Source organism: Hippopotamus amphibius, chromosome 3, assembly GCF_030028045.1.
Source record: "Hippopotamus amphibius kiboko isolate mHipAmp2 chromosome 3, mHipAmp2.hap2, whole genome shotgun sequence".
In the NCBI taxonomy this organism is placed as follows: Eukaryota; Metazoa; Chordata; class Mammalia; order Artiodactyla; family Hippopotamidae; genus Hippopotamus; species Hippopotamus amphibius.
The window spans coordinates 156,670,748-156,694,376 of record NC_080188.1 but is presented as its reverse complement, the minus strand read 5'-3'; the positions used below and the strand labels follow the sequence as shown (position 1 = coordinate 156,694,376).

Here is a 23,629-nt window from a genome sequence, read left to right as displayed (position 1 = left end):
ATATGCTGCCTACAAGAGACTCACTTCAGATATAAAGACACATAGCAATGAAAAAAATGTATTCCACATAAATGGAAATCAAAAGGAAGCCAGGATGTAAATACTTATATAAGACAAAATGGACCTTAAAACAAAGACTGCTACAAGAGACAAAGAAGGACATTACATAATGATCAAGAGATCATCCAAGAAGAAGATATAACAATTGTAAATATATATGCACCCACTATATGACCACTTAAATACAGAAATGAAATGTAGCAGATATAAAGGGAGAAATTAACAGTAACACAACAGTAGGAGACTTTAACACCCCACTTACATCAATGAACAGATCATACAAACAGAAAATCAATGAGGAAACTCTGGCCTTAAATGATACTTTAGATCAGATGGATTTAAAAGATATGTATGAAATTTTACATCCAAAAGTAGAAGAATACACATTCTTTTCAAGGGCACATCGAACATTTTCCAGGATCACATGCTAGGCCACAAAACAAGCTTTAGTCAATTTCAGAAAATTGAAATCATATCAAGCATCTTTTCTGACCAAAATGGCATGAGACTAGAAATCAACTACAAACACAAACATGTGGAGGCTAAGCAATATGCTACTAAACAACCAATAAATCATTGATGTAATCAAAGAAGAATTAAAAAAAAAAACAAACCCTGGAAACAAATGAAAATGAAAACCCAATGATCCAAAATCTATGGACCACAGCAAAAGCAATTCTAAGAGGGAAGTTTATATCAATACAAACTTACCTCAGGAAACAAGAAAAATCTCAATTAAACAACCTAACCTTACACCTAGTGGAAGCAGGAAAAGAAGAACAAACACAAACCAAAGCTGTGGAAAGAAGGAAAAGAAATCATAAAGATCAAGGCAGAAATAGATGAAATAGAAATTAAAAACAATAGAAAAGATCAATGAAACAAAGACATTATACTTTGAAAAGATAAAATTTATAAAACTTTAGCCAGGTGCGTCATGGAAAAAAAGAATGCCTAAACCAATAAAATCAGAAATCAAAAAGGAGAACTTACAACCAAAATCACAGAAATACAAAGAATCATAAAATATTACTATGAATATCTATATGGTGACAAAATGAACAATCTAGAAGAAATGCACAAATTCTTAGAAATGCACAATCTCCTTAGACTAAACCAGGAAGAAATAGAAAATATTAACTGACCAATTAAGAGTAATGAAATTAAACCACTAATTAAAAACTCTTCACAAACCAAAGTACACAACCAGATGGCTTTACACAGTGAGTTCTAGCAAACATTTAGAGAAGAGTTGACATCTATCTTTCTCAAACTATATTGTACAGCACAGGGAATATTGCCAATGTTTTATAATAATTATAAATAGAGTATAATCTATAAAACTTTGAAGCACTATGCTGTAAAGTTGAAACTAACATAATATTGTAAATTAACTATACCTCATTAAAAAATTTAACACCCATCCTTCTCAAACTATTTCAAAAACTTTCAATGGAAGGAACACTTTCAAATGCATTCTAAAAGACCAGGTTCACCCTGATACTAAACCTGATAATGACACCACAACAAAAGAGAATTACAGACCCATATTCTTGATGAACATAGATGCAAAATGCTTAATAAAATATTAGTAAACAAATTAAAAAATACTTTAAAAGGATCATATACCATAATCAAGTGGGATATATCTCAGGGATGCATGGATGGTTCATTATCATAAGTCAATCAATGTGATATACCACATTAACATGCTGAAGAATAAAAATCATAGGTTATCTCACAGATGCAGAAAAAGATTTTAACAAATGTGACATTAATTTATGATAAAAACTCTCAACAACATGGATATAAAGGGAAAATACCTCAATATAATATAGGCCATATATGACAAACCCACAAATAACATACTTAATAGTATAAAGCAGAAAGCATTTTCTTTAAGATCAGGAGCAAGACAAGGATGCCCACTCTTACCACTTTTATTCAACATAGTATTGGAAGTCCTAGCCACAGCCATCAAACAAGAAAAAGACATAATAGGAATCAATATTGGAAAGGAGGAAGTAAAACTGTCCCTGTTTGCTGATGATATGCTACTATATACAGAAAATCCTAAAGATGCCACCCAGAACTATTAGACCTAAATAATCAATTCAGTAAAGTTGTAGGATAAAAAATTAATATACAGAAATCTGTTGTGTTTCTATACACTAACAACAGACTATCAGTAAGCTAAATTAACAAAACAATCCCATTTATAATTGCATCAAAAGAATAGAGAACCTAGGAATAAACCTAACCAAGGAGGTAAAAGACCTGTACTTGGAAAACTATAAGTCACAATGAAAGAAAGTGAACATAATGGGGTAAAAATGGAAAGATATACCAAGCCCATGCACTGGAAGAGTTATTATTAAAATTACCATATTCCCCAAGACAATCTACAGGTTCAATGCAATCTCTATCAAAATACTAATGGCATTTTTCATAGAACTGGAACAAATAATTCCAAAATTTGTATGTAAACACAATAGACCCTGTATAACCAAACAATCTTGAGGAACAACAAACCTGGAGTTATCACACTCCCTTATTTCAAAGCTACAGTAATCAAAAAAATGTGATACATAAACAGAAACATAGATCAATGAAACAGAATAGATTGACCAGAAATATACCCATGCTTATACAGTCAGTTAATCTATGGCAAAGGAGGCATGAATATGCAATGGGGGAAAGACAGTCTCTTGAATAAATGGTGTTGGAGAAATGGACAGATATATGCAAAAGAATCAAACTGGACTACTTTCTCAAACCACATACAAAAAATAAAATAAAAACAAAAATGGATTAAAGACTTAAATGTAAGGCCTGAAACCATAAAACATCTAGAAGAAAGCATAGCTAGTACACTCTTTGATATGTCTTAGCAATATTTTTTTAAAAATCTGTCCCCTCTGTAAAGAAAACAAAAACAAAAATAAACAAATGGGACTACATCAGACTAAACACTTTTCACACAGCAAAGGAAACTATAAATAAAATGAAATGAGAGAAAAAAATTGCAAATGATATATCTGATCAAATGTTAATACTCAAAATATACAAGGAACTCATACAACTCAAAATTTTAAAAAAACAAAAAATGGGCAGAAGACTTGAATAGACATTTTTACAAGGAAGACATACATATGGCCACTAGACATATGAAAAGATGCTTAACATCCAGTCATCAAGGAAATACAAATGAAAACCACGAGTAATCACCTCACATTTATCAGAATGGCTATGATCAAAAGACAACAAATAACAAGTGTTGGTGAGGTAGTAGAGAAAAAGGAACTCATGTAAATTGGTATAGCCACTTTGGAAAACAGTGCAGCGGCTCCTCAAAAAGATAAAAATAGAACTACCATGTGATCCATCAATTCCACTTCTGGGTATTTTTATGAAGATAAGAAAATCATTAACTTGAAAAAGTATATGCACTTCTATGTTCATTGCAGCATTATTTAAAATAGCCAAGATATGGTAGCAAACTAACCACCTGTAAATAGAATGACTGGATTAAATAGATAAATATATTCATATATATGAATTTTTATATTTATATTAATTTTTAAATTGGCAAATTATACACACACAGTGGAGTATAACTTAGCCATAAAAACAGGGAAATCATGCCATTAGTAACAACAAATGTATGGAAATATCAAATCCCTATGTGATGCACCTGGAACTAATTTAGTTTGTAAGTAAATTACTCTTCAATTGAAAGTAAGAAGAAAGCTCTAAAATAAACAACCTAATGCTGAAACTTATGGAATTAGAGAAAGAAAAACTAAAACCAAAACTAGCAGAAGGACATAAATAATAAAGATGGAAGCAGATATAAAAAATAGAGAAGAGAAACTAGTAGAGAATGTCAATGAAACCAAAAGCTGGTTTTCAAAAAGAGCAAGATTTGGCAGTGGGGGGGCAGTGTGTGGGATGAATTGGGAGGTTGAGATTGACATATATACACTACTATGTATAAAACAGATAACTAATGAGAACCTACTGCATAGCTCAATGCTCTGTGATAACCTAAATGAGAAGCAAATCCAAAAAAGAGGGGATATATGTATACATATAGCTGATTCACTTTGTTGTATAGCAGAAACTAACACAACATTGTAAAGCAACTATACTCCAATAAAAAGCAATTTAAAAAAAAGAGGGAGAAAATTAACAAACCCTAAGCTAGATGGACTAAGAAAAAAGAAAGATCCAAATTACTAAAATCAGAAATAAAAGTGGGGACATTATCACTTAGTTCTACAGAAATAAGAAAAAATATTATGAGAGTTCTATAAATAATTTTATGCCAACAAATAGATAGCCTAGATATAATGAACAAATTCATATAAACACAAAACCTACCAAGACTTGATCATAAAAAATAGAATATCTGAATGAACTACAACTACTAAGGAGATTGCATCAGTAATCAAAAATCTCCCAATAAAGAAACGTCCTGGACCTGATGTTTTCACTGATTACTTCTACTAAACATTGAAAAGTAATACCAATCCTTTTCAAACTTTTCCAAAAATTGAAGAGGAAGGAAGTCTTCTGAACTTATTCTATGAGACCAGTGTAACCATGACAGCAAAGCTAGATAAAGACATTACAAGAGAGCAATCTATAGAACAATATCCCTCATAAACATTGATTAAAAAACACTTGACATTATATTAGCAAACAATTCATCAGCATATAAAAAGAATTAAAAACCATGACCAAGTGGAAATTATTTCTGGAATGCTAGGGTGGCTCAGCATAAGAAAATCAAACAATATAATATGCCACATCAACAGAATGAAGGGAAAAACCCACACGATCATCTCAATTGATGAAAAAGCATTTGACAACATTCAACATTTTTCATGATGAAAATACTCAATAAACTAGGAAGAGAGATGGTAGCTGCCTCAAGGTAATAAATGTTGTACATGAAAAATACACAACAAGCATCATACTCCACGGTGAAAAGCTAAAAAGAAGAAGAGAAAAGACAAGCATGCCCACTTTTACCACTTTTATCAATATAGTACTGGATGCTCTAGGCAAAGAAATTAAGCAAGGAAAAGAAAATATACAGCATCCAAATTGGAAGGAAAGAAGCAAACTTATTACTGTTTGCAGATGATATGATATGTATAAAACCCTAAAAATTCCATACATACACAAAAATATTAGAACTATTAAGTGAATTCAGCAAAATATCATTAAAGTTAATATTAAAAAAACCTGTTGCATTTTTACAGTGTATTACATTTACCTCTAAATTCATATTTTAAAATAAATGCCCAGTATCCCCAATATATACTATTAAAGGAGCCCTATAGGACAAAAGCTATTATTAAATTCTCAATACTTCTTTTTAAGATGCTTCACTCCTTGGCAGCAGTCTTAAAAATAAGCTTTTCCAACTAAGAGGTCATGATCAACATTATTTTCCAGGCCAAGCTGATCAATTTAGGTCTCGTAGAACTACAGATTTTCTCAATATTAGAGTAATTTTTGTTGGTAATTCTACCTCCTATTTCCATAAGCCCTACTTCAACTCTGAGAATTGGCAGTTTTAAATAGGGTACTCTTTATTGTCAAGAATAAAATTACTACATTTTTAATGCATACAGTAGGCTTATTATTACATATAGTAAGTTATACAGTTTTGCTTTCCTTCAATTTAAATTTCTTTCTAATTACACATCTTTTAAGTCTTCATAAAAAGCACAAGAGTTGTTTGGCTACAAGTGCAACTTGTCACATAGAAAGCAAAATGAAATCAAGTTTATAGGAATGCTTAAGAAGAGGAGGAAAACAAAAATGAAATTAGTAACATTTAACCTTATTTCCACTAAGGATCATCTTACTTACCCCTCATTACAAACAAAGTGAGCCTGTGAACCAAACAGACTACTTCCATTTACATAGTTAATTTGGCCATTTACAGGATCTTTTAGATTAGGACATGATTTTCCTAAAAGAAAATATTAAAATATGTTGGTTTATACCAATTTCAAAATAGATTTGAATCAAATTCAAAATTCTACATTTCTTGTTTGAATTTATGGGAATCATTATTTATTTAGTTATTATTTTCTTTATTATGTGATCAAATATGATTTATATTTACCCAGGCAGCCAATTGCCAGGAAGAAGATTCCTTGAGGACTTCTCAAGGAGTGAAAAAATATATTGCCATCTAAAACCTATATTCACATGAGAAAAGCATCATTGCAGTAGTGGTATATATGTGCTAAAATGCATGAAAATCTCCAGAGATATAAAACAATTTTTTTGTTTGTGTGTTTACTTACTTGCACAGGCCTCCTGGAGAGGTAACCATGTATTATCATCCTGACAAACAGCAGAGGTGGGAAGAGGAGGAGCCATGGGCTGGAAACCTAGGCGACATTCATATTCTATACTGTCCCCAGACCTATAATTGGATTTAGGGGCACCCTGAAGCCTCATAGTTTCAAATTTCGGTGGATCACCACAGGCATCTAGGAATAAGGAGAATAAGAACATGAAAATAAAGTACTTTATCTACTTCATCAGCCAGGGACTGTGGCCTGACATCAGGTAGGTAATACAGAGTAAATAGAAAGATTCTTGGCAAGATTTTAAATGACTGCCCCATGTTTTTACCCAAGTGGTAGTAGTGGCAAAGGATGTGCCTTGCTGACTTTAAATAACAACCTATGAGCTTTTGGTTTGTTGAGAAATAAGGTGAACTTTCATTCAACACTAAATTGAAGACATAGCATCAATATTCTTGGTTTTAAAATATATTTATAGGTATGTATCCTTCCTCACTTTTTTCTAAATTCATCATTTTGAAACTCACCTCTCCTCTAAGAAGTCTCCTATAGTATGTAGCACTCTGCTCAGATTACTCTTCCATAGTCTGAAACACAAGCATATGATCACTTGTCACTTCAGACTCAGTTTCCTCTCAGATGGCAAGGTCCTAGAGGACAGGGATCATATGCCTTCTTTTTGTACTACATTCTCTACACACTGGGTGCTCAAGACATGCTATGGTAAAAGGTGATTATTAAATAAACATTGTGGATTTCATAGCTCAGACTAAATATGGACTAAAATACTTAAAAATATGACTTCCTTTCATTTGTTTCATATTAGTGAATTGAGCATTTTATAAATAAATGGACAGCCTTTAATATCAAATTTTGTTACTTTAAATAGCCTTGCATAAAAAATTGGTTTCTTGGACATTACTGTAAACACAATTTAATCTTCCTTCACTGATTAGTGGATCATATGTTCCCTTAGAAGCTCCCTGCATAGCTGTTGGGGCTGTTTATCCAATATATCCTGACAGTAAAGCTGCTATGTTGCTATGCTTTCAGAATTTCTTATTTCTGGTCTTTTTTGGGAGCAGGAGGATTCTTCCCTAGAACAATGTCATTCCTACTTCAGCAAGTTATTTTCCTTTTAATTATCTGTGCACTAGAAAACCATATAAATCTGTTATAAAATAATGTAAAATAATTTGTGGAGACACATCAAGTAAAGTCCTAAAGGGCTAAAAGAATTCAGAGGCCTCTCTTATAAAGTTAAGGACCTAAGGAGAAGGGAGATTGATCTATTCTGAACACTGAGGAAACTTTTCTTTCTTACTCCCTGGATCTAGGTTTTCAGATTGAGAGACTGGTCAAGAGAGAACTCTAAACAAGTGAAATGTTACCCTCATTTTACAGGATAGTCTAAATTCTAAACACCTCTCTTGATGCTCTATTCAATATTTTATTTACCCCATGTCCTGAAATCCACCTGTTGGCAAAATGTTTTCAACATTTCCACTATGCTGATCTTTTTTTTTGGATATACCAACATGTGTTTATTCATTTGCCTGTTATTACAAAGCTTCGATTGTTTCCAGTTTTGAGCTATTATAAATAAAATTGCTATGGCCATTTAAGTACAATTGTTTTTGTGGAAATATGTTCTTTTTCTTGGATAAATATCTAAGAGTAATACTGCTGGGTCGTATGATAAGTGCATGTTTAACTTTTTAAGAAACTGCCAAACTATGCCCAAAGTGGTTAAAACATTTTATACAACCCCAACCATGTATGAGACTTCCAGTTGCTCCAAATGCTAACAACTAATACAGTTAGTCTAATAGAGTCAGTCTTTAAAATTTTTGCCATTCTAGTGGGTGTGCAATGCTATCTTACTGTAGTTTTAACTAAAATTTTCTTTAAGACAAATGCTGTTAAACATATTTTCACATATTTGAGATTTTATATCTTATTTTGTGAAGGATCTATTCAAATAGATTGCCATTTAAAAAATTGGTTGTTTGTCTTATTGGCTGGGAGACATTCTTTAAGTATTCTGTATATGAGTCCTTTGTCACACAGAGGTATTATACATTTTTTCTTGTGTGGCTTTTCATTTTTGTAATGGTGTCTTTCAAAGAGCAGAAGTTTTTATTTTTGATGAAGCTCAATTTATCTTTTTTTTTGTTTTTTTAATGGTTCATGCTTTTTTGTATCCTCTCTAAGAAATCTTTGCCTATCCCAAGGTCACAAAATTTTTCTCTTCTATGTTTTCTTCTAGAAGTTTCATAGTTTTAGCTTTTATGTTTAAGTGTATGATCCACATCAAGTTAGTTTTTGGTGTATAGGATGTTAGGGAAGGGTGGTGATTCATTCTTTTCCATATGGACATCCAGCTGTTTTAGTAGCACTTGCTGAAACAACTCTCTTTCCCTCACTGTATTCCCTTGACACTTCTGTCAAAAGTGATAATTGACCCATGTAGGTGTGGATCTATTTCTGGACCCTCTATTCGGTGCTGTCGGTTTATATGATTATCCTTATACCCAAACCACACTGTCTTCATTACTGTAGCTTTATACTGAGTCTTGAAATCCGGTACTGTAAGTTTTCTGACCTGATTCTTTTTCAAAATTGTTTTGGATAGTTTAATTCTTTGAAGTTTCATATACATTTTTTTGTTGTTTTCCTTTTTGTTTTCTTTAACAAACAATAAACTGCATATATTTAGAGTGTACAATTTGGTAAACCAATCTCCCAATTCATTCCCCCCAACCCTCCCTGCTTTCCCCACTTGGTGTCCATATGTTTGTTCTTTACATCTGGGTTTCCATTTCTGCCTTGCAAACGGGTTGATTTGTACCATTTTTCTGTAGTCCGCATATATGTGTTAATATATGGTATTTGTTTTTCTCTGACTCACTTCACTCTGTATGACAGTCTCTAGGTCCATCCATGTCTCTACAAATGTCCCAATTTCGTTCCTTTTTTACAGCTGAGTAATATTCCATTGTATATATGTACCACATCTTTTTTATCCATTCATCTGTTGACGGACATTTAGGTTGCTTCCATGTCCTGGCTATTGTAAATAGTGCTGCAATGAACATGGGAGTGCATGCGTCTTTTTGAATTATGGTGTTCTCTGGGTATATACCCAGCAGTGGGATTGCTGGGTCATATGGTAACTCTATTTTTAGTTTTGCAAGGAACCTCCATACTCTTCTCCATAGTGGCTGTATCAATTTACATTCCCACCAACAGTGCAAGAATGTTCCCTTTTCTCCACACCCTCTCCAGCATTCACTGTTTGTAGATTTTCTGATGATACCCATTGTGACTGGTGTGAGGTGATACCTCATTGGAGTTTTGATTTGCATTTCTCTAATAATTAGTGATGTTGAGCATCTTTTCATGTGCCTCTTGGCCATCTGTATGTCTTCTTTGGAGAAATGCCTGTTTAGGTCTTCTGCCCATTTTTTGATTGGGCTGTTTGTTTTTTTGATATTGAGCTGGATGAACTGTTTATGTATTTTGGAGATTAGTTCTTTGTCTGTTGATTCATTTGCAAATATTTTCTCCCATTCTGAGAGTTGTCTTTTTGTCTTGCTTAAAGTTTCCTTTGCTGTGCAGAAGCTCTGATTTCATTAGGTCCCACTTATTTATTTTTGTTTTTATTTCCATTATCCTAGGGGGTGGATCAAAAAAGATCTTGCTGTTATTTATGTTGAAGAGTGTTCTTCCTATGTTTTCCTCTAGGAGTTTTATAGTGTCTGGCCTCACATTTAGGTCTTTAATCCGTTTTGAGTTTATTTTTGTTTATGGTGTTAAGGCGTGTTCTAATTTCATTCTTTTACATGTAGCTGTACAGTTTTCCCAGCACCACTTATTGAAAAGGCTGCCTTTTCTCCACTGTATATCCTTGGCTCCTTTGTCATAGGTTAGTTGACCATAGTTTATCTCTGGGCTTTCTATTCTGTTCCATTGACCTATATTTCTGTTTTTGTGCCAGTACCATACTGTCTTGATCACTGTAGCCTTGTAGTATACCCTGAAGTCAGGAAGCCTGATTCCACCAACTCTGTCTTTCCCTCTCAAGAGTGCTTGGCTATTCAGGGTCTTTTGCGTTTCCATACAAATCATAAAATTTCTTGTTCTAGTTCTGTGAAAAATGCCATTGGTAATTTGATAGGGATGGCATTAAATCTGTAGATTGCTTTGGGTAGTACAGTCATTTTCACAATGTTGATTCTTCCAATCCAAGAACATGGTATGTCCCACCATCTGTTTGTGTTGTCTTTGATTTCCTTCATTAGTGTCTTATAGTTTTCTGAGTACAGGTCTTTTACCTCTTTGGTTAGGTTTATTCCTAGCTATTTTATTCTTTTTGATGCAGTGGTGAATGGGATTGTTTCCTTCATTTCTCTTTCTGATATTTCATTGTTGGTGATAGAAATGCAAGAGATTTCTGTGTGTTAATTTTGTATCCTGCAACTTTACCAAATTCATTGATTAGCTTGAGTAGTTTTCTGGTGGCATCTTTAGGATTTTCTATGTATAGTATCATGTCATCTGCAAACAGTGACAGTTTTACTTCTTTTCCAATTTGGATTCCTTTTATTTCTTTTTTCTTCTCTGATTGCTGTGGCAAGGACTTCCAAAACTGTGTTGAATAGTAGTGGTGAAAATGGACATCCTTGTCTTGTTCCTGATCTTAGAGGGAATGCTTCCAGTTTTTCACCATTGAGAATAATGTTTGCTGTGGGTTTGTCATATATGGCCTTTATTATGTTGAGGTAGGTTCCCTCTATGCCCACCTTCTGGAGAGCTTTTATCATAAATGGGTGTTGAATTTTGTCAAAAGATTTTTCTGCATCTATTGAGATGATCATGTGGTTTTTATCCTTCAGTTTATTAATATGGTGTGTCACATTGATTGATTTGTGTATATTGAAGAACTCTTGCATTCCAGGGATAAACCCCACTTGATCATGGTGTATGATCCTTTTAATGTGTTGTTGGATTCTGTTGACTAGTATTTTGTTGAGGATTTTTGCATATAAATTCATCAGTGATATTTGTCTGTAATTTTCTTTTTTTGCAGTATCTTTGTCTGGTTTTGGTATCAGGGTGATGCTGGCCTCATAAAATGAGTTTGGGACTGTTCCTTCCTCTGCAATGTTTTGGAAGAGTTTGAGAAGGATGGGTGTTAGCTCTTCTCTAAATGTTTGATAGAATTCACCTGTGAAGCCATCTGGTCCTGGACTTTTGTCTGTTGGGAGATTTTTAATCACAGTTTCAATTTCATTACTTGTGATTGGTCTGTTCATATTTTCTATTTCTTCTGGATTCAGTCTTGGAAGGTTATACCTTTCTAAGAATCTGTCCATTTCATCCAGGTTGTCCATTTTATTGGCATATAGTTGCTTGTAGTAGTCTCTTACGGTGCTTTTTATGTCTGTGGTGTCCGTTGTAACTTCTCCTGTTTCATTTCTAATTTTATTGATTTGAGTCCTCTCCCTCGTTTTCTTGATGAGTCTTGCTAGAGGTTTATCGATTTGATTTATCTTCTCAAAGAACCAGCTTTTAGTTTTATTGATTTTTGCTATTGTTTTCTTTGTTTCTATTTCATTTATTTCTGCTCTGATCTTGATGATTTCTCACCGTCTACTAACTTTGGGTTTTGTTTTCTCTTCTTTTGCTAGTTTCTTTTTTTTTTTAATTAATTAATTTATTTTATTGGCTGTATGGGTCTTTTATGCTGTGCATGGGCTTTCTTTTTAGTTGCGGTGAGTGGGGGCTACTCTTCACTGTGGTGCACGGGCTCCTCATTGCCATGGCTTCTCATTGCGGAGCACAGGCTCTAGGCGCGTGGGCTTGAGTAGTTGCAGCACATTCAGTCAATAGTTGTGGCTCATGGGCTCTAAAGTGCAGGCTCAGTAGTTGTGGTGCACGGACTTAGTTGCTCCGCAGCATGTGGGATCTTCCTGGAGCAGGGATCGAACCTGTGTCCCCTGCATTGGCAGGTGGATTCCCAACCACTGCACCACCTAGGAAGCCCCTTGCTAGTTTCTTTAGGTGTAAGGTTAGATTGTTTATTTGGGATTCTTCTTGTTTCTTGAGGTAGGATTGTATTGCTATAAACTTCCCTCTTAGAACTGCCTTTGCTGCATCCCACAGGTTTTGGATCATTGTGTTTTCATTGTCGTTTGTCTCTAGGTATTTTTTGATTTCCTCTTTGATTTCTTCAGTGACCTCTTGGTTATGTAGTAGCATATTGTTTAGCCTCCATGTATTTGTGTTTTTTACAGTTTTTTTCCTGTAATTGATTTCTAATCTATAGCGTTGTGGTTGGAAAAGATACTTGATATAATTTCAATTTTCTTGAATTTACCAAGGCTTGATTTATGACCCAAAATGTGATCTATCCTGGAGAATGTTCCATGTGAACTTGAGAAGAATGTGCAATCTGCTGTTTTTGGATGTAATGTCCTATAGATATCTATTAAATCAAGCTGATTTATTGTGTCACTTAAAGCTTGTGTTTCCTTATTAATTTTCTGTGTGGATGATCTGTCCATTGGTGTAAGTGGGGTGTTAAAGTCCCCACTATTATTGTGTTACTGTCGATTTCCTTTTTCATAGTTGTTAGCATTTGCCTTATGTATTGAGGTGCTCCTATATTGGATGCATATATATTTATAATTGTTATCTCTTCTTCTTGGATTGATCCCTCAATCTTTATGTAGTGTCCTTTCTTGTCTCTTGTAACATTTTTTATTTTAAAGTTTATTTTATCTGATATGAGTATCGCTACTCCAGCTTTCTTTTGATTTCCATTTGCGTGGAATATCTTTTTCCATCCCCATGCTGATCTTAATATACGAATGCTCCTCGATCAAATGCCCAAAACAAAACAAAAGCAAAAAACAAACAAAAACATGTAGTTATTAAAAACATTGTTTATAAAGGGGATTAGGGTATAGAGTTAAATTTTACTAATAACATTACATTTACTGAATACCCCAAGCCATACATTCTCATTTTACAATAGGAAAAAATGGGCTAGAAATGCTATATAATTCCATCATAGGGACATTTGTATAACATCATTCTAGAATTTCCTGGAACCAAGAAAGAAATCATGTTGACAGCATGCCCATCTAAACTATCATTTTCATTTCTCAATTCCCACTCATTTATAAGCTACTTAAATTATTTCAAGTCATTAAGTAGCCTCCCTCTTGGTAAAGTCATCCTAACACTCTCTCTCTCAGTAATATTAGTTACCCTGTCTATAACATCTGGAGCTATTGATTATTCTCTCTTTGCTCCCTCATGCCTGAGAAGCTCTTTTCCTTGGTTTCCAGGTAGCAAACCACCCTGGTTTTCAGCCTGTCCTCTGGCTACTCTTCCTTCTCTGCCTGATTGAATAATGTGATGTTCCTCATGGGTTATTCTATGAACTCTCCTTGTTTTCATTCTGCAAATCCACCAGGGTGAGAATATATACTCTCATGATGTCATTACCACTGATGAGAGCTGCCTCCCAAATCCCTCTCTCCATCCTAGATCTCTAACTGGGGTGCCAAGTCTATGTAGTCAATTCCCTCCCCACACAGCTCCTCTTGGAATGTGTCACACGATCTCAAATAACATAATGAAGCCAGAGTGTGGTCCCTTTTGACTCTTCATGCCCAGCAAACAAGATATACAATTTCCAAACTGAAATGCCTGTTCTCTCTCTCTATTTCCACCTTTACTTCTAATTCAAGCCACTATCACTTCTTATCTGGATTGCTACAAGAGGTTCTGAATAGGTCTCCTTACTGGTCTTGCCTCTCATTCAGTTCATTTTCACATTGCCACCAGAGTAATACTGATAAGATACTATGACCAGGGCTCTTCCAAGTCAGAGATCTTTTAAAAAAAATACCGGTTTCATTGAGATATAGTTGATGTACAGCACTGTATACATTTAAGATGCACAGGATAATGATTTGACTTACATATATCTTGAAATGATTACCATAATAAGTTTAGTGAATATCAGTCATCTCATATAGATAAAAAATTACATGAATAATTTTAAGAATGTTTTCCTTGTGATGAGAACTCAGTATTTATTCTATAAAAAGTTTTTCTATAAGGGACAGATTGCTAATTATATTTATCATGTTGTACACTAAATCCTTATCTTATAACTAGAAGCTTGGACTTTTTGACTGTCTTCTTCTAATTCTCCTTCCCCTCACCCTCTTTCTTGGGTAACCATAAATCTGATCTCTTTTTCGGTAAGTTTGTTTGCTTCTTTGTTTGTTTTTTAAAGTATAATTGACCTACGACACTATGCTCTTTTGTATTACACAACACAGTGATTTGATATTTCCATACATTTGAAAATGATCACCACAAAAAGTATAATAAAAAGATATTACATAAATTGACTGTATTCACCACTCTGTACATTTTATACCTGTGACTCATTTATTTTGTAGTTGAAAGTTTTTACCTCTTAATCTCCCTCACCTATTTCTCTCCTCCCCAACGCTCTCCCCTCTGGAAACCAACTGTTTGTTTTCTGTCTATGACTCTGTTTCTGTTTATTTGTTTATTTGTTTTGTTTTTAAGGCCACATATAAGTGAAACCATACATTTGTCTTTCTCTGTCTGACATAGTTCACTTAGCATAATATCCTATAGTTCCATCCATAATGTTGCTAATGGCAATATGCATTATTTTTTATGGCTAACATTTCAGTGTGTGTGTGTGTAAGACTATTTTAAGGTGCTGATTTCTTAAGTTTGGTGCATTTTAATAACCCCACATTTTTATTCTCCCCTCCACATGTTATGCTTTTGACAACATCCTTTTGTTTTTTGTATGTCCTAGCTACATATTGTGAATATAGATGATTTTATCTCTTTTGTCTTTTAACCTTCTACTAGCTTTATAAGTGGTTGATCTACTACTTTTACTGTATATTTGCCGTTACCAATGAGATTTTTTTTTTTCATAATTTTTCTGTTTCAAGTTGTGGCCTTTTCTGCTTAGAGGAGTCCCTTTAACATTTATTGTAAAGTTGATGTCATGATGCTGAACTTTTTAAGGTTTTGCTTGTCTGTAAAACTTTTGCTCTTCCCTTCAAACATAAATGATAGCTTTGCCAGGTACACTATTTTTGGTTATAGGTTTTTTTTCTTGTCATCACTTTAAATATATCCTGGCACTCCCTTTGGGCCTGCAGAGTTTCTGCTAAAAAGTCAGCTGACAGCTTTATGGGAGCTCCCTTGTATGTAACTTGTTAGTTTTCCTATGCTGTTTTTAATATTCTCTCTTTATCTTTAATTTTGTCACTTTAAGTACAATGTATCTTGTGGTCCTCTTGGGTTGATCCTGTTTGGGACTCTGTGCTTCCTGGATCTGGAAGCCTGTTTCTTTTACAAGGTTAAGCAAATTTTCAACTGTTTTGTCTTCAAATCTGCTCTCTCCCATTTCACTCTCTCTCTCTCATCCTTTTGGGACTGCTATTATGCAAATGTTATTACCCTTAATGTTGTCTCTTAAACTGTTCTCATTTTTAAAAACTCTTTTTTTCTGTTCAGCTTGAGTGATTTCCATTGCCCTGTCGTCCCGTTTGCTGATCCACTCCTCTGTATCATTTAATCTACTGCTAATTCTTTCTAGGTATTTTTTATTTCAGTTATTGAATTCTTCATCTGTTTGGTTCTTCATATTTTCTAACTCCTTGTTAAATCTTCTCATTCTGTTCATCCATTCTTCTCCCGAGTTTCTTGAGCAACTTCATGATCATTATCTCACACTTGTTGTTAGGTAGATTGTTTATCTCTACTTCACTTAGTTCTTCTTCTGTGAATTTATCTTGGTTGGTTGGTTGGTTGGTTGGTTTGTAATGCCTTCCTCCACTGCCTCATTTTGCCTAATTTATTGATTTTATTTCTATATATGTGTTTGTTATGTGTTCTGATCTTGGAGAAGTGACCTTATGTAGGAGACATCCTACGGGGTACAGCAGCATGCTATCCTCTGGTCACCAGAACTATATGCTCTAGGAGTGCCTTCTATGTAGACTGTGTGGTACCTCTGCTGGGGGGAGCTGACTACTGTGTGCATGCTTATAGGAAGGCTGGGCCCTGGCCTGTTTTGTGTCAAGGCTGCCAGCCACAGGTGTAGGTCTGGGTCCTGGCATGGCTGGCTGCATGGGCAGGGGAATCCTAGTCTCGGTCCTGGCCCATTGATAGGTGGGGCCAGGTCACAAAGTGGTTGGATGTGGAGCCCTGGGATGGGGTGTAAAACCTGGTCTCATGGTGGCAGCCTGCGGGGCCAGGGAGCCCAGGACGAGTGTTAGCCTGCTGATGGGTGGGGCCCAGGTGGGTTCCACAGCTGTTGTTGGTCGATTGATGGGTGGGTTCAGTTTCTAACATGGCTGGCAGAGGGGCCCAAGGTGTCTTGGAGGTTGTGCTAGCTTGCTGCTGGGCTGGGACCTTGTGGGAGTTGTCACTGGTGCTGCCTCTGGTGGGCAGGATCAGGTCCCAGGGTCTCTGGCTGCAGGCCCTAAGAGTCCTGGAATTGGTGTTGACACACTAGTGGATGGGACTGGAGCTCAGGGGTTCCCAGGGCTGCTGTCCATCCTCTGGTGGGTGAGGCCAGGTTGTGGGTCCAGTGCTGGCCTGTTGGCTGATGAGGCCTGGTTTTATATCTGGCTGTGGGGTAACAGGGGATCTGGGGTTAATGTTGGCCCACTCTTGGGTAAGGCTGCATTTTCAGCTCTCTGGTTGGCAAAGACTGGGTCATGGAGTGTCTGGGGACTCTGGGTGTCCTATGGCAGCCAGCCTGATGGTAGGTGGGACTACATCCTCACTGACTAGCTGCCTGGCCTGGGGTGTCCCAGGACTGGTGCTGACTGGCTGGTGGGCAGGGCCAGGTCCCAGCACTAATAAGCAAGGTGGAAAATTCCAAAATGGTACCTGACAGCACCAATGTCCTCACAGTGGGATAAGCTCCCTGAAGTGGTTGTTTCCAGTACCTATATCCCCAGTGTTTCCTGCCACTTTGTAAAGCTCTCCAAGATTAGCCAGTGGGTCTGACCCAGGCCCTTTTCAAATTACTGCTTCTGTCCTGGGTCCTGGGGCATGTGAGGTTTTGTATGCATCCTTAAAGAGTGAAGTCTCTATTCCCTAGAGAGCCCTGGCTCTCCCAGAAGGAAGCCCCACTGGCCTTCAAAGCCAAATGTTCTGGGGGCTCATCTTCCCAGTGTGGGACCCCTGGGCCGGGGAGCCCACTGTGGGGCACAGATACCTCACTCCTTGGGGACAACTTCTGCAATTGTAATTATGACAAATGTAATTACAACTACCATTCATAGGTTGCTTACCCAGGGGTATGTGTCTTGACTAAACCACATCTTTGCCCTTCCTACACATCACATTTTGGTTCCTTTTTTATATCCCTAATCACAGAATATCTTTCTGCTAATTTCAGGTTGTTCTCATCAATAGTTGCTTTGTAAATAGTTGTAATTTTGGTATGCCCATTGGAGGAGATGAGCTCAGTGTCTTACTACTCTGCCACCTTGGCCATTCCCTCCTCTAGATAGCTTTCACTGGCTCCTTGATGCCCTCATGACAATGTCTAAGGCTCCTTGACATGGCTAAAAGAGCTTTAAAATCTGTCACTATCAGGACTCTGCTCACTCTTGCACACTCTTCTAAGTCATAGTCAATTCCACTAGTAGTGTCCATTAAATTACTCAACTTACTGTAGCACTCTAGACCTCCATGTATCATTTTACTTCTGCTTTGACCAGAGATCCTGCTGTTCCTCCCACCTACTCATCCTTCAGTTTCATCTTAGATGCCACTTCTTCCTTGACTTTTAAATTTCTCACTCAAAAAACTGGGTTAAGTTTCCCCAGATGCCTCAATTTACTTTTTTTCATAGCACTTTTCAATCTGTAATTGTTCATTGTTTATACACCCTAGGAGGCTGTAACCTTCTAGAGGACCACGTCTCATTCATCACTGCATTTCTAGTTCCTAGTGCCAGAGCTAAAGGAGCACTGTTATCAGTTCTATACACTCTTGGATCAAAATTCAAATACTGTTCAGCCAACCTGTTCCAGAGATATCTGCAAATCATCACTTTTTCTTTGCTGCTTTTATGCCTGTTTTAAGGTTTTTTCCATTGGTTCAGTTACAGACATTTCCCTTTATCAGGGTTTGTAATTTCTTTCATGTTGAAAGAAATTATGCTTTATTATTTTATTATGAATGCATTCTCCATTACAGCTATGATTAAAAATGGCATTTTAACATTATCAAAGGTGAACTCCAAATATTGTGGGTTATATTTTTTCCTAAAATATGTCAATGAAAGATTCCAGAACTTGTTTCTTAAACAATAGGGATGGTATTAATTATATTAGAAAGAGGAAATTTAAGCACTACCTGTGCCAACCAATATTTTAAGTGTTTTATTTCTGGTAGAAGAGCTCCTTTCAACATTTCTTGTAGGGCTGGTCTGGTGTTGATAAACTCCTCAGCTTTTGTTTGTCTGGGAAAGTCTTTATTTTCCCTTCATATCAGAATGATAACTTTTCCAGATAGAGTAATCTTGGGTGACAGTTTTTATCTTTCAGTATTTTTGAGAATGCCATTCCACTCCTTACTGGCCTGAAGACTTTCTGCTGAGAAGCCTGATGATAGCCTAATGGAGGTCCTTTTTTAGGTTACCATCCTTTTTTCCTTGGCTGCTTTAGAAATTCGTCATTGACTTTTGACAATTTTAATATGTCTTGGAATAGGTATTTTTGCCTCGAGGTAATTAGGTGTTCTCAGCTTCATGAAATTCTATACCCAGCTCTTTCCTAGGTTTGGGAAGTTCTCAGTTATTGTTTCTTTAAGTAAATTCTCTGCCCCACTCTCCCTCTGTTCTGGGATACCCATGACCTTAATGTTGCTGTTCCTAAGAAAGTTGGATAGCTTTCGTAGAATTTTCTCATTTTTAAAAATATCTTATTTTGCTTTCCTCTCTTACTTGTATCATTTTAGATTTCCATCTTTGAGTTCACTAATTCTTTCTTCTGTATGGTCTCCTTATCTCCAATGCTTTCTAATGCATTCTTCATCTCATTTATTGAGTTCTTCACCTCCTGAATGTAAATTTAGCTCTTTTTTTAGAATTGTATTCTCCTTGGCAAAGTATTCATTCTGTTGATCAATTTTATTCCTCAGTTAACTGAACTGCCTTTCTGAGTTTTCTTTGGCTCATTGGGTTTCTTCGCGACAGCTATTTTAAATCCTCCATCAGTTAGATCACAGTATTCTGCGACTTTAAGTTTGGTTTCTAGGAGTTATTTTCTTATTGTGGTACAGTGTTAGTGTGGTTCTTCCCCGTGCCTGATGGTGCTCCATGATGCTTGATGGTGCTCCATGATGCTTGATGGTGCTCCATGATGCTTGATGGTGCTCCATGATGCTTGATGGTTCCTCCGCCAGCGCCTCTGAAGTACTGAAAGGCTTGATTTTAATGATTTAACGTTAGAAATTAGAGGTTTCTTTTGCTTTCCAGCAGGTGGCAGTATAGCACAAGTCTTTGGTTTCTCTTAACCTGTGCCGCCTCTGGTAATAGTTGCAAGTGGGCCCTTTTCACCCACCACTGCCTCTTTTGCAGGTGTTGCCCTGTGGCCACCTTATCACTTTTTATGCCTCTGTGGTTGTTGGTGTCTTGCCGATGCCAGTGTCACTGGCATCACCACATGGGGCACAGAGGCTGTGAGTTCTGCTGCTGTATTCAGATCCTGAGTCATAGCCTCCCTCACCAAAGGGGGACTGGGAGGGTGGGAGTGTAGCTGGGGTCCCACCCAGCAACTGCTGTCACTTCACTGCTACATACATAACATGAGCTTCCCAGCCCCACACAAAGCAAGCAGTAGCTTCCTTGACCCCACACTTGCACTGCTGGGTGGCCACTTCTACAAAGCACACACCCGGGAACACCCTGCATGGGCTCCCCCAGCCCAGCCCGGCCCAGCGGGGCACAAACACCCCACTCGCAAGGTATCACCCCGCCCAGAGAACATAGGTCAAACCCTCCCCACAGGCACAGCACCAGCCTAACAACATCCCCAGGCACCTGGGCACTCAAGAGCAAGCCGTCCCCATCAGCACCAGGTCAGCACTGCAGTCCGCAAACGGCTCAGTCCCAGAAACACCCTGCAGGCTTTTACTATTGACCCAGCTTGGCCCTTGGTAAGCCCCAGCTGCGCCCACCACCCCGCACCGCTCAGTGCCCACCAAGCCTCCTCCTTGGGCACTAATTCGCCGCCAGGGCGCACACTCTCTCCAGGCTCCTACCGGAGAATATGGGTAGCAGGAGCACTAGGGCCACCGAAAGCATCCCAGGGAAGCACCAGGTAAAAAGGGGACTCTCGGGGCGGCCGGGAGGTGCCTTGTGCTATAGGTAAGCCGCTATCATTTTCGGGGAGATCAGCGGGAAACCTGAGACCAGCCCCGCAGAGATCTGAGTTCAATTACGAGACGCAACAATCCCCACACTCACACAGTGCCAAGTGCTGTCACGCAGGTGGGCGTGGCCTGGGCCGCGCCAGGGGCGGAAGTGAGGGCTTGGCGAGGCAATTGGGCGGGCGGCAAGGCGGGGACTCGGCTCCGGGGCGGCGCTTAGGCCTGGAGGAGCGGGGCGTGGCCCTGGTGCGGGTCTAACCCTCCCTGTGCGCGGGGAGCTTTGCACCTCCCGCTTGCACCCTGACTGTCTCTGACTCCTCAGTGTGCAGACCTAAAGGAGAGACCCGGCGGCTTGGGGGAAATGGCTGGTTCACCTACGCAGGAAGGGTGGAAAGGAATCAAGGGCTGGCGTGGACATCATTATCCCTTTTCTAGAAAGCTGGATTAAAGAATCAAGTTCATCGACCTGAAAATAGAAACCTAGAGCCCAGGCAGTGGGTCAGTGTGGGGCCCACACCCCTCACGACTCCAGTTTGGACCTGGGGCACTCCAAACTGTCCGGACACCCGGGCCTTGCTCAGTCTTTGGCATTAGTCAGGCATAATGCGGGACAATTGTTGAGGTTTTCATGGTTGAGCGTCTGCTATTGGAGTCTCTCATGGCCCGATACATTTCAGAATTAGGAAAGGTTTGGTCATTGCTCTCCCAACTGCTGAAGTCAATTAGTGTCCCCTGTGTTCCCAGGAGAGCACCCCTGGGAAGGTTAATTGTTAAGCAACACAGAGCATTAGCATACTGGGTCTCATCTCTAAGGAGCCCTTGCTCCTGAACAACTAAATGTTTTATTGAAGATGAAATACACATGCATGAAAAAGGTAAGGACAGGAGTGCATTAATTGCCAAATTCTTGGAAGCAAAGTACGTCATTAGCTTTGGGATGGGTAAGAATTGGTTAGGTGAAGTGGAAAAGGGGAAGCAGTTTTCTTTTGAAACAATCTTTCAAACAATGCTGGAAAATTAAGAAGGAGCACGATTTATTTGTAAAGTTGTAAGTAAACCTGTAGGACTAGTAGAAGAAAAACAACAGTAACATTAAAGAGCAAATTAAAGGAGTTGATCTTTTCTTCTTTTTAGTTGGCCAAGAATAAAAAGGTCAACCAAAGTGAGTAAACATATTGGGAGGACCAGCACCCTCAAACTTTTAGTTTTTAACATAATGGTTTTGTATGTTAAAAGTTTTCCAGTGGACATGACTTTTAAACCACCAGTCCCATTTAGAGTTTATCCCAAAGAATCATCAGAACTGTGAACAAAGATTATAGTTTTGGAAAAATTTAAACCCTATGTGTCTAGCAGAAGTATGAAGTGTTTTATGATAGGTAGTTTACGGGATGGAATTTTGTGCAGCAGTGTAAAAAATATCAATATGAGAAACTATGATACATTTCAAGTGGAGAAATTAGACTCCAAATCACCACATAATTTTTGTCATTCTTTTCATTAAAATGAAAGTAGTGGGATTTCCCTGGTGGCAAAGTGGTTAAGAATCTGCCTAGACTCTACCTGCCAATGCAGGGGACACAGGTTCAATCCCAGGTCTGGGACGATCCCACATGCCGTGGAGCAACTAAGCCTGTGTGCCACAACTACTGAGCTCTCATTCCTCAGCTACTGAAGCCCACCATGTTCTAAGGGCCCACATGCTGCAACTGCTGAAGGCCAAGGGTCTAAAGCCTGTATATCTGAGAAGTGCTAAATATATTCTGGGATAAACAGATTTTTTCTTCTTTCCAGACCAACACAGTTTTTTGAATTCTTGGCAGGGCATATAAATACAAAGCGTGGGTGTAATATATATATTAAAAAAAACCTTAGTCCTTGGGTTATAAAATTCAGACATCCCATGATAACACAATTATAGGAGGTACAATTAAGGAGACAATGAAAGGAAACACAGTGAGAGGGAATGGTCGTTTCTTTTAATACTTACAATTTTGAAAAAGTGATATAACAGAAATGTTCTGTGGCTCAGTGTTGGCAATTATTTGTGAAAAGAGAGAACCCATTTATTGTTCTCTGCCACCATTTGTACACAATATTATATTTAAAGTGTATATCAATAAAGCTGAAAAAAGTTTCCCTTTTATTTTTAGGCTTGAAAGTAAGTTTTTTGTTTTTTTAATTTTGCATGAGAATATTTTAAAGGCAGGGAAAGAAATATGTCTAGTTTTTGGTTTCCTATTTACAGGTGCTAGATTAGATTCAAAGGTTGGGTTTTACTGAAACTTCCTTTTGATCAGTGAAATTTCTACACCTGGGGTTCATCAAATCATTCTAAATATAATTGAAGACTTTCACATAGATTTCTTTAACTTATTATGATTTGACCCAACTCAGGCTCCATTTGAAAGGTTTTGAGCCTGGTTCCCTATTTTTCTAAACAAGCTCCATGAGGCAGGGATATAGTTTTTTGCTGTATTTTCAGTGTTGAGGTGCATAGCAAATACCCACTAAATACTGAATGAAATAAATGGGTGCTGCTCTCAAGTGCATTTTACATGTCTCTGCCAACTTTACCCGCCCCCGTAGGATTTACCAAATTCTACATAAGTTCTGAGAAATTTTGATTTTAATAATTTCGGGCACTGGGAACAAAGCAGGATTTATCTCTGTGAAGAATGAGCTACAAGTATCTGTAGGGAAAACTTCCCTAAATCAGGCAGGCAAGCTGACCCATGAAGTAGATCTACTGTCTAACCCTT

At 37.5% G+C, this 23,629-nt stretch overlaps 1 protein-coding gene across 1 annotated transcript in view; it reads right to left on the bottom strand.

Annotated features, from left to right (window-relative positions):
- The window catches only part of LOC130848830 (membrane cofactor protein-like), a 55,052-nt gene that overhangs the window by 16,489 nt on the left and 14,934 nt on the right, over nt 1-23,629 (bottom strand). The window contains exons 2-5 of the mRNA XM_057727209.1: nt 20,965-21,198; nt 20,686-20,755; nt 6,390-6,578; nt 5,947-6,049 (exon numbers count right to left, since the gene is read on the bottom strand). Of these exons, the coding sequence (XP_057583192.1) occupies nt 5,947-6,049; nt 6,390-6,578; nt 20,686-20,755; nt 20,965-21,198 (596 nt within the window). The remainder of the gene's footprint in view (nt 1-5,946; nt 6,050-6,389; nt 6,579-20,685; nt 20,756-20,964; nt 21,199-23,629) is intronic.